The sequence below is a fragment of the Myxocyprinus asiaticus genome, chromosome 37 (assembly GCF_019703515.2).
Source record: "Myxocyprinus asiaticus isolate MX2 ecotype Aquarium Trade chromosome 37, UBuf_Myxa_2, whole genome shotgun sequence".
In the NCBI taxonomy this organism is placed as follows: Eukaryota; Metazoa; Chordata; class Actinopteri; order Cypriniformes; family Catostomidae; genus Myxocyprinus; species Myxocyprinus asiaticus.
The window spans coordinates 41,758,897-41,773,050 of NC_059380.1; the positions used below are offsets into that span (position 1 = coordinate 41,758,897).

General features: G+C 36.3%; 2 protein-coding genes across 11 annotated transcripts in view; both read left to right on the plus strand.

Moving 5' to 3' along the window:
* The window catches only part of si:dkey-93h22.7 (Fc receptor-like protein 5), a 22,576-nt gene extending 18,474 nt beyond the window's left edge, over nt 1-4,102 (plus strand). For 4 of the 10 annotated variants that reach the window (XR_007895027.1, XR_007895029.1, XM_051676209.1 and 1 more), the window contains 3 exons: nt 3,611-3,668; nt 3,761-3,820; nt 3,992-4,102. Coding sequence is in view for 6 of the 10 variants with exons in the window: in XM_051676209.1 (XP_051532169.1) it covers nt 3,611-3,668; nt 3,761-3,820; nt 3,992-4,048 (175 nt within the window). In the remaining 4 variants the exon portion in view is untranslated. Of the gene's footprint in view, nt 1-3,610; nt 3,684-3,760; nt 3,821-3,991 lie in introns of those variants that run through there. The other 6 variants (XM_051676212.1, XM_051676206.1, XM_051676210.1 and 3 more) reach the window with 3 other exon arrangements.
* Nucleotides 4,103-6,203: 2,101 nt separating this feature from the next.
* LOC127428125 (synaptogyrin-2-like) lies at nt 6,204-14,149 on the plus strand. Its single transcript, XM_051676228.1, has 4 exons — nt 6,204-6,594; nt 9,743-9,980; nt 10,583-10,719; nt 12,573-14,149. The coding sequence occupies exons 1-4, from the start codon at nt 6,490-6,492 to the stop codon at nt 12,801-12,803; spliced, it is 711 nt and encodes a 236-aa protein (XP_051532188.1). The 5' UTR covers nt 6,204-6,489; the 3' UTR covers nt 12,804-14,149.
* Nucleotides 14,150-14,154: the final 5 nt, after the last annotated feature.

Genomic DNA, 14,154 nt, shown 5'->3' on the forward strand with positions numbered 1-14,154 from the left:
AAAGCTATAACACATTAAATATAACTGTATTAAAGATGTAATGCAAGGGGGGCCTGGGTAGCTCAGTGGTAAAAGACGCTGGCTACCACCCCTGGAGTTCGCTAGCTCGCTAGTTCGAATCCCAGGGCATGCTGAGTGACTCCAGCCAGGTCTCCTAAGCAATCAAACTGGCCCATTGCTAGGGAGGGTAGAGTCACATGGGGTAAAATCCTCGTGCTCACTATATTGTGGTTCATTCTCAGTGGATGAGCGCGGTGGATGGCGTGTAGCCTCCACACGCGCTATATCTCCGTGGTAACGCGCTCAACAAGCCACGTGATAAGATGCGCTGGTTGGTGGTCTCAGAAGTGGAGGCAGCTGGGATTCGTCCTCCGCCACCCGGATTGAGGTGAATCACTACGCGACCACGAGGACTTAAATTAGGGAGACAAATTAGGGAGAAAAGGGGAAAATCCAAAAAAAAAAAAAAAAAAGATGTAACGCATTAAACATAACCGCATTAAAGATGTAACGCATTAAACATAACCGCATTAAAGATGTAACGCATTAAATATAACGGCATTAAAGCTGTAACGCATTAAACATAACGACATTAAAGATGTAACGCATTAAACAGAACCGCATTAAAGATGTAACGCATTAAATATAACGCATTAAAGATGTAACGCATTAAATATAATGGCATTAAAGATGTAACACATTAAATATAATGGCATTAAAGATGTAACGCAATAAATATAACAGCATTAAAGATGTAACGCATTAAACAGAACCGCATTAAAGATGTAACGCACTAAATATAATGCCATTAAAGATGTAACTCATTAAATATAACGGCATTAAATATAACGCATTAAAGATGTAACGCATTAAATATAACCGCATTAAAGATGTAAGGCTTTAAATATAACAGCATTAAAGATATAACGCATTAAATATAACCGCATTAAAGATGTAACGCATTAAACATAACGGCATTAAAGATGTAACGCATTAAATATAACGGCATTAAAGATGTAACGCATTAAATATAACGGCATTAAAGATGTAACGCATTAAATATAACGCCATTAAACATGTAAGGCATTAAATATAATGCATTAAAGATGTAACGCATTAAATATAACAGCATTAAAGCTGTAACACATTAAATATAACCGCATTAAAGATGTAACGCATTAAACATAACTGCATTAAAGATGTAGCGCATTAAACATAACTGCATTAAAGATGTAACGCATTAAATATAACAGCATTAAAGATGTAACGCATTAAATATAACGGCATTAAAGATGTAACGCATTAAATATAACCGCATTAAAGATGTAAGGCATTAAATATAACCACATTAAAGATGTAACGCATTAAATATAACCGCATTAAAGATGTAAGGCATTAAATATAACCGAATTAAACATAACTGCATTAAAGATGTAACGCATTAAATATAACAGCATTAAAGATGTAACGCATTAAATATAACGGCATTAAAGATGTAACGCATTAAATATAACCGCATTAAAGATGTAAGGCATTAAATATAACGCATTAAAGATGTAACGCATTAAACATAACCGCATTAAAGATGTAACACATTAAATATAATGGCATTAAAGATGTAATGCATTAAATATAACGGCATTAAAGATGTAACGCATTAAATATAACCGCATTAAAGATGTAAGGCATTAAATATAATGCATTAAAGATGTAACGCATTAAATATAACAGCATTAAAGATGTAACGCATTAAATATAACCGCATTAAAGATGTAAAGCAGTAAACATAACCGCATTAAAGATGTAACGCATTAAATATAACTGCATTAAATATGTAACGCATTAAATATAATGGCATTAAAGATGTAACGCATTAAATATAACTGCATTAAAGATGTAACGCATTAAATATAATGGCATTAAAGATGTAACGCATTAAATATAACCGCATTAAAGATGTAAGGCATTAAATATACGCATTAAAGATGTAACGCATTAAACATAACCGCATTAAAGATGTAACGCATTAAATATAACTGCATTAAAGATGTAACGCATTAAACATAACCGCATTAAAGATGTAACACATTAAATATAATGGCATTAAAGATGTAATGCATTAAATATAACGGCATTAAAGATGTAACGCATTAAATATAACCGCATTAAAGATGTAACGCATTAAATATAACCGCATTAAAGATGTAAGGCATTAAATATAATGCATTAAAGATGTAATGCATTAAATATAATGGCATTAAAGATGTAATGCATTAAATATAACGGCATTAAAGATGTAACGCATTAAATATAACCGCATTAAAGATGTAACGCATTAAATATAACCGAATTAAAGATGTAAGGCATTAAATATAACCGAATTAAAGATGTAAGGCATTAAATATAACCGCATTAAAGATGTAACGCATTAAATATAACCGAATTAAAGATGTAAGGCATTAAATATAACCGCATTAAAGATGTAACGCATTAAATATAATGGCATTACAGATGTAATGCATTAAATATAACGGCATTAAAGATGTAACGCATTAAATATGACCACATTAAAGATGTAACGCATTAAATATAACGGCATTAAAGATGTAACGCATTAAATATAACCACATTAAAGATGTAACGCATTAAATATAACCGCATTAAAGATGTAAGGCATTAAATATAATGCATTAAAGATGTAACGCATTAAATATAACCACATTAAAGATGTAACGCATTAAATATAACAGCATTAAAGATGTAACACATTAAATATAACCGCATTAAAGATGTAACGCATTAAATATAACCGCATTATTATATTTTTATTTGATTAAAACTGTATATAACAATTTGATTAAACACCATTTGATCATAACATTTAATTAAAACATTTAACATGGAATCCAGAAAAGTTTAAATGGAAAACGCATCATTTGTATCTGTGAGACTTTATGCAGTTCTTTTAATCAAGTCATTTTCTGTCATTTCATAAAAAATCAGAGTCTTTTTATTTGTTGATTTTAGTATCGATTTAGTATCGATACCGAGGTACTAGGGCTGGTATTGTACCAAAGCCAAAATGTTGGTATCGGAGCAACCCTACAACAGCAGTGATCGGCGCATAGAAGAGATGTTTGTATTTGATGTCTTACAGAAATCATATTTCACTTTGTGATTCTTTTGAAAAGCTTTCTAACTGTGGTATTAGAGCAATAAAATAAATGGTAAAGTCACATTCCTGAGAATGAGAGCTTTCATTTGATATATGACATGCCTATTTAAGTGGTATGTGAGAGATTTCATATTAAGACTGTATTTCTATCACATGACCTCTAGGTGGCGTTTATGTGCGACAAAAATGTTTTCAGGGCTTGTTTTGTTATTTTATGTAACATAAATGGAGAAGTGATGAATTTTTATGAAAAGTTAATATTCTAAGCTTTTAATATAACACCAAATTTACATTATCTGACTTCTGTATCCAGGGACTGTTTTAGGCATCAACTTGTTTTTGCAATATACCCGCTGGCAGGTCCATTGAGTTTAAAGATGCACTCATTAATGTATAGTTTGATGTTGAATTAAATGTTCTGCTTCTTCATTTCAGACTGATTGAACAGCACAGAGAAATGAAAATAAAAGCTACACATGAAGATGAAGAGGAGGTTGATGATTATCTAGTGAGGATGCATTTCTAATATATATATATAAAAATATTACAAATATAAATATTTGCTCTGTTGTTTTGTTTGAGAAGATGGTGGAAAGTTACGGTGAAGACACTGTCCACGCTGACAGAATGAGTGATTCTGCTGAGGTAATGTGTACTTTAAACACAATCACAGTTTATCAATTATTCTAAAGATTCTTGACGTTTTTCAATAATTCCAGAAAGCCAAAACATACTGAATGATCTCCACAATAGTTTAAAAGGTCTAAAATTCTGTTGTAATTTCAGAAGTGATGAAACTCTTGATTTGTTTGACAGGATGAAGAGGAGTCGATTGATGAAACCCTCCTGTATGAAGGAACTACAACAAAATAATTCTACAGAAATGCTTTCGTTTTCTGGGACACTGAAAAAAGCTGTTTGGTTTTTCTCACTAGTACACTAAAATGCCTACCAACAGCACAAGATTGATTCACTTCTATTTTGTGGATATTATTCTGTTCAGTGTCATTTTCAAACAAAGATTTTATTCAAACAGAGACAATAGACAAGCACTCATGGGTTGACATGACTGTGACCAATCAGAAGCAAAACCAGCCAGTGTGTGTCCTGATTCAAATTAAATAGGAGGATGTGTGTGTGTGTGTGTGCTTTTAGAGATGGAAGATTACAAATAAATATAAAAATGTTTCAATAAAGCCAATAACTTTCATACAAATCTATTTGTTTGTGTGTATTCAAGAATCTAATTTCCTTTTGCTTTTTTATTTTGTGTGTGTGTGTATCTGTGTGTGTGTGAGTGTGTGTTTGTGTGAGTCTGTGTGTGTGTGTGTGTGTATGAGTGTGTGTTTGTGTGTCTGTGAGTCTGTGTGTGTGTGTGTGAGTGTGTTTGTGTGTCTGTGAGTGTGTGAGCGTGTGTGTGTGTGTGTATGTGTGTGTTTGTGTGTGTGTCTGTGAGTGTGTGAGCGTGTGTGTGTGTGTGTGTATGTGTGTGTTTGTGTGTGTGTCTGTGAGTGTGTGAGTGTGTGTGTGTGTGTGTGTGTGAGTAATTGTGAGTGTGTTTGTGTGTGTGTGTGCAAGTGTGTTTGTGTGCATGTGTGTGTTTGTGTGCGTGTGCATGTGTTTGCGTGCGTGTAAGTGTTAGTGTGTGTGTATGTGTGTGTGTATATGTGTGCGTGTGTGTATGTGTGCGTATATATGTGTGCATGTGTGTGTGTGTGTGCGTGTATATGTGTGCGAGTGTATGTGTGTATTTGTGTGTATATATGTGTGTGTGTGTGTTTGTGTGTGAGTGTTTGAGTGTGTGTTTGTGTGTGTGTGAGTATGTGTGCATGTGTGTGTTTGCGTGCGTGCGTGCGTAAGTGAGTGTGTATATGTGTGTGTGTGTGTATATGTGTTCATGTGTGTGCGTGTGTGAGTGTGTGTATATATGTGTGTGTGTAAGTGTGAGTGTGTGTGTGTGTGTGTGTGTGTGTGTGTGTGTGTGTGTAAGTGTGAGTGTGTGTGAGAGTGTGTGTGTGTGTGTGTGAGTGTGTGTATATATGTGTGCGTGTTTGTGTGTGTATATGTGTGTGTGTAAGTGTGAGTGTGTGTGTGTGTGTGTGTGTGTTTATGTGTCTCAGGGGAATTAAACAAGACAGGAGCAAAACACTATCAAATAACGTCATAAGCTCTGAATCATTTTAGCGAATCGGTTCATTCGGACGGTTCATTTGTATAAGCCGGTTCACAAACTGATTCACCGATTAATTTGTGTCACTTAATAGTGTTCCCAGAAATCCCTGAACAGCATTTTCATGTTATTTGTTTTGTTTTAATGAAATACTATAATTATGACAATGTTTTCGATTAAGTTTCTGTAAGTGAACATCATACACAGCCTACATGTTCTCGTTTATGGTATTTACATTTATATTCTACACTCCAGTGTTCTTGTTCTAAACTCCTTGGTAATGCAATGGTATTTTTGGTACTTTTAAGTGCTTTCATGTAGGGTATTACTCTTTTGGTTGAAAAACGTTTACCTTGAGTCGTTCAAAAGTTTCACTTGCATGTTGAACTGAATAAACACCTTCATCGCTGGCAAATGACAGGATGCATTTGCAGGTTTAATTTCAGTTGATTTTAGGCAAATATTCACTTCATCCAGTGAACTTGTTTGTTCTATGTGTCCTAAAGTATCGTGTTTACTGTTTAAGGGAGCGGGAACTCGCTCCAGACGATTCAGTGCGCGAGTGAATTTTCCGAATGATTCGGACTGAGTCGCGAACCGCTTCAGATCATTATATTAGATCATGTAGCAGAGACGGGCCACTTCTATTAAACTGAATGGGAGAAATTGGAACGCCCAACGGTCAACGGATGTAGAAAGGAAGTCCCGCCTTACAGGTAAAAGAGCCAATCATCTTTTAGATACAGACATCTCCTGTCAATCAACTCGAGAACGTGCATGCGCATTAGTTTTACAAGCCGGAAATGTTTCGTGTTTTATCGTAATCTGAGGTAAAGAAGCATAATTTATGATACTAGTGTAGTTATATTTTACTGCTGATTTGAAATATGTTCTTTGATCGTAATCTTGACCAACTGTTTATGAGATTTTGGTCTTTCCCCATTCAAGTAGAGAGGAGCTGCACTTGTATGCCACTTGTGGACTGACTCACTTAAAAGACTTTGGTTTTCTGGCTAATCCACAGGCGACCCAAGAACCGACTCAAAAGAATGATTCGCGAATCGAATTGCTGTTTCAGGAAACAGCAGTGTCGTGTGTCAGTATTGTGTATGTGTGTGAGAGTGTGTTGTGTTCACACACACAGATGGAGTCGGGCCGTGTCGTGTACGGAGCCTCTCTGGCCGGTGCGGGATTCGATCTCATTAAATTCATCAAACAGCCTCAAACTATCACACGATTCCTCAGCTGGGTGAGTCACATGTATTACACAAAACTAATCAACTCACGTCTCGAGACCGATTCATCCATAATCGACATAATTATCAGTTTTTAAAATGGTAGTGTTCTTTAACTTTGGCAGGTCATTTAAGTGTGTACTGTACTTTTAACTGCTCTAATGATATTTGAATGTTCATGCATGTGCTTTAAACCTAATTCTTGATAACTTATTATTTTTATATAATGTTTTTTTAATTATATATATATATATATATATATATATATATATGTCATCCAGTATATTCTCGGTCTAAGTGTAGGAAACAGTTATATTTTTATTATAATTAGTGTTCTCATGATCATAAATGAAAAATGTTCTTTGGAAATGAAAGTGTTTCAAGAGTCAAGCTGCATGTTTCACTTTCAGGATGGAAATTAAACTACTGTCTGTCTGTTTAAAGAGTTCCTGTAATCAATCATATTAATGAGATTGAAAGATCACTAGATGTTTCAAAACAAAATAATGTTGCAATGTGAAATCTCAGATCAAAAGAGTTGCATCTGCTCTCACAACACTGAATCTGGATTCAGTCAGTAAATGTACATTTGACATATTTAAAGTGATATTCCAGGTTCAATACAAGTTAATCTCAATCAGACATCATTTGTGTCATAATGTTGATCACCACATAAATTAATTTCGACTCGTCCCTCCTTTTCTTTAATAAAAGCACAAATGTGTGTTCCAGTGAGACACTTACAATGGAAGTCAATGGGGTCAATCTGTAAACATTAAAATACTCACTGTTTCAAAAGTATAGACACAAGACATAAACAATATGTGTGTTAACATGATTTTACTGTGATAAAATCACTTACTAACTGCATCTGTGGAAAGATATAGACAAGACATTTGTGCATGCAGCTTTAATTGAGAGACTATGTGAAATACTTTTAATTTTAAACATTTGTTTGTAACTCCACAACCATTTAAAATGGATAAGTGAAAGCAAAAGGTGACTTTCCCCTATATATTCAGATACATTTTAACCCAGTATCTTGATTGATTAAAAAAGTTCTTGGACGTTATGCATCAACAGTCCGTTTGCTGGTTCAGTAATCCACTCGTGAAGTGACTTCCTTTAGACATCAAATGAAACGGTGACAGAGTCAAGCAGATGTAAATCAGCGCTCGTGGATTCACTCAGAAACATTTGAACACAATTCATCAGCATTGAATCTGAACTAGTCTGTAGTGTCTGTGATATGTTTAATGCACAAGGACAGAATGTGCCCTCAAGTGCCCAGCGCTGACATGTAAACACAGCAGATGGCAGGTAACATGAGAGGCCTGTGACCACAGCATCTGACACAAACAACAACCTCAAATACAAGAGAGAGCTTTCATTCATTTACAGTTTTTGGTCACTACAATCTCATACTTCCATTTCTGTTATTTTATAGTTTAATTCTAAAGTTTGATTTGTGTCACATCAGCTGTTTTCAGACGCTCTGATTTCCTGCATGACACATTTGCATGAAAACGCATCAACAGAAACGTGTGGCTGTGACCTCTTCCTTCTCAAACTGTTTCCATGTTCCTCTCAATGTAGACTCATCCATTTCTCAGTTTATTCTCCCTCAGGTTTTGTTGCCATTTTAACTGTGTTAATATTATATTAAACCGTGTTGGCAAGTAATTTAAAGGGACAGTTCACCCAAAAGTGAAAATTCCCTCATTATTTACTCTCCCTCATGCCATCCCAGATGTGTATGACTTTCTTTCTTCTGCTGAACACAAATGAAGATTTTTAGAAAAATATTTGAGCTCTGTAGGTTCATACAATGCAAGTGAATGGTGTCCAGAACTTTGAAGCTCCAAAAAGCATATAAACACAGCATAAAAGTAATCCATACGACTCCAGTGGTTTAATCCATGTCTTCAGAAGTGATATGATAAGTATGGGTGTGATACAGATCAATATTTAAGTCCTTTTTTTTTTACTGTAAATCTACACTTTCAATTTCAGATGTGAAAGTGAAACTAAACAGGCACCACATGTGACTTTCAGATGCAAAAGTGAAAGTAAAAGTGGAGATTTAGAGTAAAAAAAGGTCTGTTTCTCACCCACACCTAACATATCTCTTCAAATGACATGGATTAAACCACTGGAGTCTTATGGATTACTTTTATGCTGTGTTTATATGCTTTATGGAGCTTAAAAGTTCTGGTCACCATGTAAGTGTCTCACTGTAACACATATTTAAAGAAAAGGAGGGACGATTCGAAATTAATTTTTGTAGTAATCAACATTATGACACAAATGCTGTCGACTGAGATTAACTTGTATTGAACCCGGAATATTCCTTTAATTCAATTTGATAGAATTTTGTTATGAAATGTAAATGTGTATATCTTAAAATGATTTTAGTAGTATTTAGTGTTTCAGTAGCACTGTAGCATCACAAAACACTAATACATTTTTCACGTTGTATTGCGATTTGCAGCAATGGCTTGTGAACGCAGCAGTTCATTAATGTGGCGCTGGGAAAACCAAATTATTTAAGTGAACTGGTTCAGATGAATCGGTTCTATTGAACAGTTTATGTAAATGAACCAGTTAAAGCAAACGACTCCCTTATATTTCGCGTATGGAACTCTGATTCGTTTTAGTGAGTTGATTCTTTCGGACCATTCATGTATGAACTTGTCTACATAAATGATTCACTGATTCACATTTGGGGTGCAGGACTTTGCTGTCTATTTTTAAAGTGAAATGTTTAGTTAATTGCTACTGTTTGTCACTTTATTTTGATTCAGTTATATAATAAATTGGGTGTTATGAGTGAATATAAAGTATATATTTATGTTTGATTCAATGTTGTGATGTTATTTGTTTAATACTTATGAAAATGAACCATGATTTTACCACAGTAACACTGTAGTATCCATACAGCAACCATGGTTCTTTTTGTGGTTACTGCGGTTTTACTAAAAAACACACAAATATACTACAGTTACTGTAGTACAACATGGTAAATGTCACACTAATTAAATATTTAACTATCAGGTGATATTATTGAATTCTGCTGTCAGATATCTTCAGAAATGTACAAATTCAGCTTCTTTTACTTCTTAACTGTCCTTGATGTTAGTTTCACTTCTCTCTCTGTGACAGGTGTTTTCCATTGTGGTGTTTGCCTCTATAACAGCGGAAGGTTATGTGAACACCAGCGATGAACAGCAGGTGATGTGTGTCTTCAACAGGAATGATGGGGTGTGTCATTACGGGGTTGGCATCGGTGTCATCACCTTCCTGGCATGCGTAGCCTTCCTAATGGCTGATGCTTACCTGCCATTGATGAGCAATGCTCAGGAGAGGAAGTATGTTGTGATGACTGATCTGGTATTCTCAGGTGAGACCTTTGTTTACGTTTGTGACGTATGGCACACAAAAATTTCCAATTTGCCAAAATCACAAGCTCCAATCTGATTGGTTGGCATTAAAGAACTACACACTGGATTTGACGTTTGTTTGAACGTTTGTATGTCCTTTGAAACATATTCAGAGACGCTTAGCAATATTTCAAATTTAGCCGCCCCTAAAAAAAGTCTCTTCCTGTCTAAGTGGGCAGTTCCAGACCAGAATAAGCTGCAACATGGAGTCAAAAATCTGGCTTTGGAAGTTTTCAAACTAATATTCCCCTAAGCCATTAATGTATGAATTAGAAAAACTCCAAAAGTACGTCAGGGATTGTTGCGATGGTGTTTTAGAATGACACGGATCAGAGGAAGTGGAGTGGAAAAGCTCAGACCGTGACATGATCTGTGCGTGTTTGCTCAATAACTCAGAGGTTCATGGACTTTAGAATCAAGGTCTGTGTATCTACTCAAGACAACATCAAACATCAGTAGCTAGTTGGTTGGCATGAAATAAGTGTCCTAAAGATGTACATTTCTGGTCATTTTGAATGATTTTGCACACACTGACAGGGTCTCTTTTGTCTTTGTCGATCAGGGTCCTGGACGTTTCTGTGGTTTGTGTGTTTCTGTCTCATGTCAGATCAGTGGTCAAAGACCCTTGACATCCATGGCATTCCTACAGATGGCGTCCATGCTGTCATCACCTTCTCATTCTTTTCCGTCGCCTCATGGGTGAGTGAGATCGGTCTGAGAAGTTTTCTAGCACCGCAAGCTCAATTTCACATGTTGCTTTCTGAAATGTTTCAGAGCACAACTTATAACACAAGGGCGCTCTAGAGCACAACAGTGCCCACTTTTTCAGTCATCTTTGTTCCGGAAGTAAAAATCTCATTTATTATCTCCATATCTACTGAGGGGGCCTGGGTATCTCAGTGAGTAAAGACGCTGACTATCACACCTGGAGTCGTGAGTTTGAATCCAGGGTGTGCTGAGTGACTCCAGCCAGGTCTCCTAAGCAACCAAATTGGCCCGGTTGCTAGGGAGGGTAGAGTCACATGGGGTAACCTCCTCGTGGTCGTGATTAGTGGTTCTCGCTCTCAATGGGGCGTGTGGTAAGTTGTGTGTGGATCGTGGAGAGTAGCATGAGTCTCCACATGCTGTGAGTCTCTGCGGTGTCATGCACAACGAGTCACGTGATAAGATGTGTGGATTGACGGTCTCAGAAATGGAGGCAACTGGGATTCGTCCTCCGTACCCGGATTGAGGCAAATCACTACGTGACCACGAGGACTTAAATACACATTGGAGTTAGGGAGGGTAGAGTCACATGGGGTAACCTCCTCATGGTCACTATAATGTGGTTCTTGCGCTCGGTGGGGTGCGTGGTGAGTTGTGCGTGGTTGCCGCGGTGAATGGCATGAAGCCTCCACACGAGCTATGTCTCCGTGGCAACGCGCTCAACAAGTCACATGATAAGATGCGCGGATTGACGGTCTCAGACACGGAGGCAACTGAGATTCATCTACCACCACCCGGATTGAGGCGAGTCACTACGCCACCACAAGGACTTAAAAGTGCACTGGGAATTGGGCATTCCAAATTGGGAGAAAAAGGAAAAAAATTTATTAAAATAAATCGTAGAATGTATTGGTGAACTACACTACCCATAATCCTGAAGAGAAATCCACCAATCAGAGACTCCCATCCACTCCCATGATGCACTGTGAATGACGCAATCGAGTTGCTCTCCCTACACTCTCAAACTACTGTATATCTGTATATATCTCAATATTTTGTGTATGTTGTAAAATATATTGTTTCTATACTTCTAATCAACAACTTTAAATCAATAGTTTTCTATTTTTCCATCGTTTTTTAACTTGATTACATCAATTGCAATGCATCATGGGATTGTAGTTTATTCCCTCATTAAAGACGTAAAGTACACGGTCTCGTATCTTTGTCTTTTTGTCTGATTTTTAAATACTTTTTTGCTTGAGATCAAAGTTTGTAATGTTGTGATTCACCTCAGAGCTGGTAGCTTTGGTTCATGAACTCTTTTATGAAATCCCTATGGATAAAATTGAATGGGGAAAATACTTCCTGAACAAAACTGTTGCACTCTATAGCAGACATTTGTGCAAACGGTTTGGGGGTAGATTTCTGTGTAGTTAAGTTTGGTAAACTGTTGTTAACATGTTTATACTGTATCTAGCTCTGAATATGTGGTTTAATGACAGACATTTAAAGGAAACTCTATCGCCCCCTCGTGGACGGATGGTTAACGCCTTAGATAATTTCAGCTCCAATAATACATGAGTTTAACAGAAGAATTAATGTAAGTGCTTTTATAAAATTATAATCTTCACATTTCTGTCTTTAAACCTCCAAAAATTGACCCCATTGACTTCCATTGTAAGTGTCTCACTGGAACACACATTTGTGCTTTTATTAAAGAAAAGGAGGAACAAGTCGAAATTAATTTATGTGGTAATCAACATTATGACACAAATGATGTCGATTGAGTTTAACTTGTATTGAACCCAGAATATTCCTTTAATATTTTCTCTTGGTTTCTGTTCTAGGGTGCGTTAACTTATTTTGCTCTGGTGAGGTTTCGTCAGGGTGTTGAAGATGTGATGCAGAACCACAATGAGCCGCCCTCCGACCACACCTCGCCGTACCCGAGCAGCACATATACGCCACCAACATACCCGTCCTTCCAAAACACCCGTCCAGACATCACCCAACAACCTCCCTTCGTACCAAACCCAGATCCTGTCGGCCAGAGCAACTATCAGCCGCCAACTTACTGACACATGACAGAGACGCAGGTCACGTGATGCAGGATATGGGAGGAGCCTCAACAGGCAGCCAATAGGAGCATTTCTTTGCTGCCATAGAGATACTTTTTACAAGAGGCAATACAAAAATCTGTAAACATTTAAGAATTGACTTTTATTTTGTTGACTCATGTGACTATAGATTATTTGTTTCTGATTTGCAAAGATGAGCTTGAATATGAAGAATTCTGTACTGAATTATTGTGAAACTACTGATCCAGCTACAATTTTTGGTTATAAAAATAAAACCTAAAAATAACCACTAGAGAATGTTCTGTATAGATTTATCACTGCTGTGTGTTGAACTTTTCACAGATAAATGAGCAGGAATGTGTAGGGTGGGTTAGAAACAGACACACACAGTGTTCATGAAAAGAGCAGAATGACCCAGTTGTGGGTTATTGTGCTAGTAAAGAGCCGGTCTGTTCAACACTTTAGGAGAATAAGCCATTAAGCATGTAATTCACAGTAAAAATGTCTTAGATACCAGACATCCTGTGACATTTTTCTAAAAACAAATTAAAGCAGTTTTGTGTTGTGAACAAGTCCTGAAGTATCTGTGGATATAATTACAGATTTACTCACCCACATAAGTCATTCTTATTCTTCGCTGTTGTCGAGTTCTGATTTACCTGCTAAATAACACTGACTTGCAAAAACACAGTGTATGTGATGCCTTTTGAGATGAACCACAAAATAACTGCATCATTTTTATTATTTAACTCAGTTTGTTGTGAAGTATATTATAATTTATTTAGGCCTCCATTCAGTTAGTTTATAACTTGTTAATTTTGTCACTGAACATTTACGTTACCACCAGTATAAAGCTTTCATACATCAGTATTAAGACCTTATCAACCACATCAGACACTTTTCAGTGTGTCCAGCACAAGTTCTGAATGTTGCATTGTATTTTATTTGCCATTTTATTGTTGTTTGGTTCTAGTAATTCTATAATAGAAGTGCTCAATCGATCTGGTAGTTTTGCATTTCTTCTTCCAAGTTACAGATGTAAACATGTCAATCTATATTTTCCCTGAATTGCCAAATGAATTTTTTGGGTTAATACATTTCTGCAAAGCATGTGGTGTAAATTCCAAAGGAAAATACCCTTTTTACATTTGGACAGCTATAAATGTGAAGATGGAATTTACTAAACAACACCCTTTTGATTCCTGTAGTTGTTTTCAAACATCACGTATTATTCCGGTTCAGAAAGCCACTTTGTTTTTGTAATATCTGCTCTACTATCGTATTGTGCCATAGTTGTGCCTTGTAACAAACAGCATTTAAAAATAAACTGCCTTGTTCAAATTTCACCCTT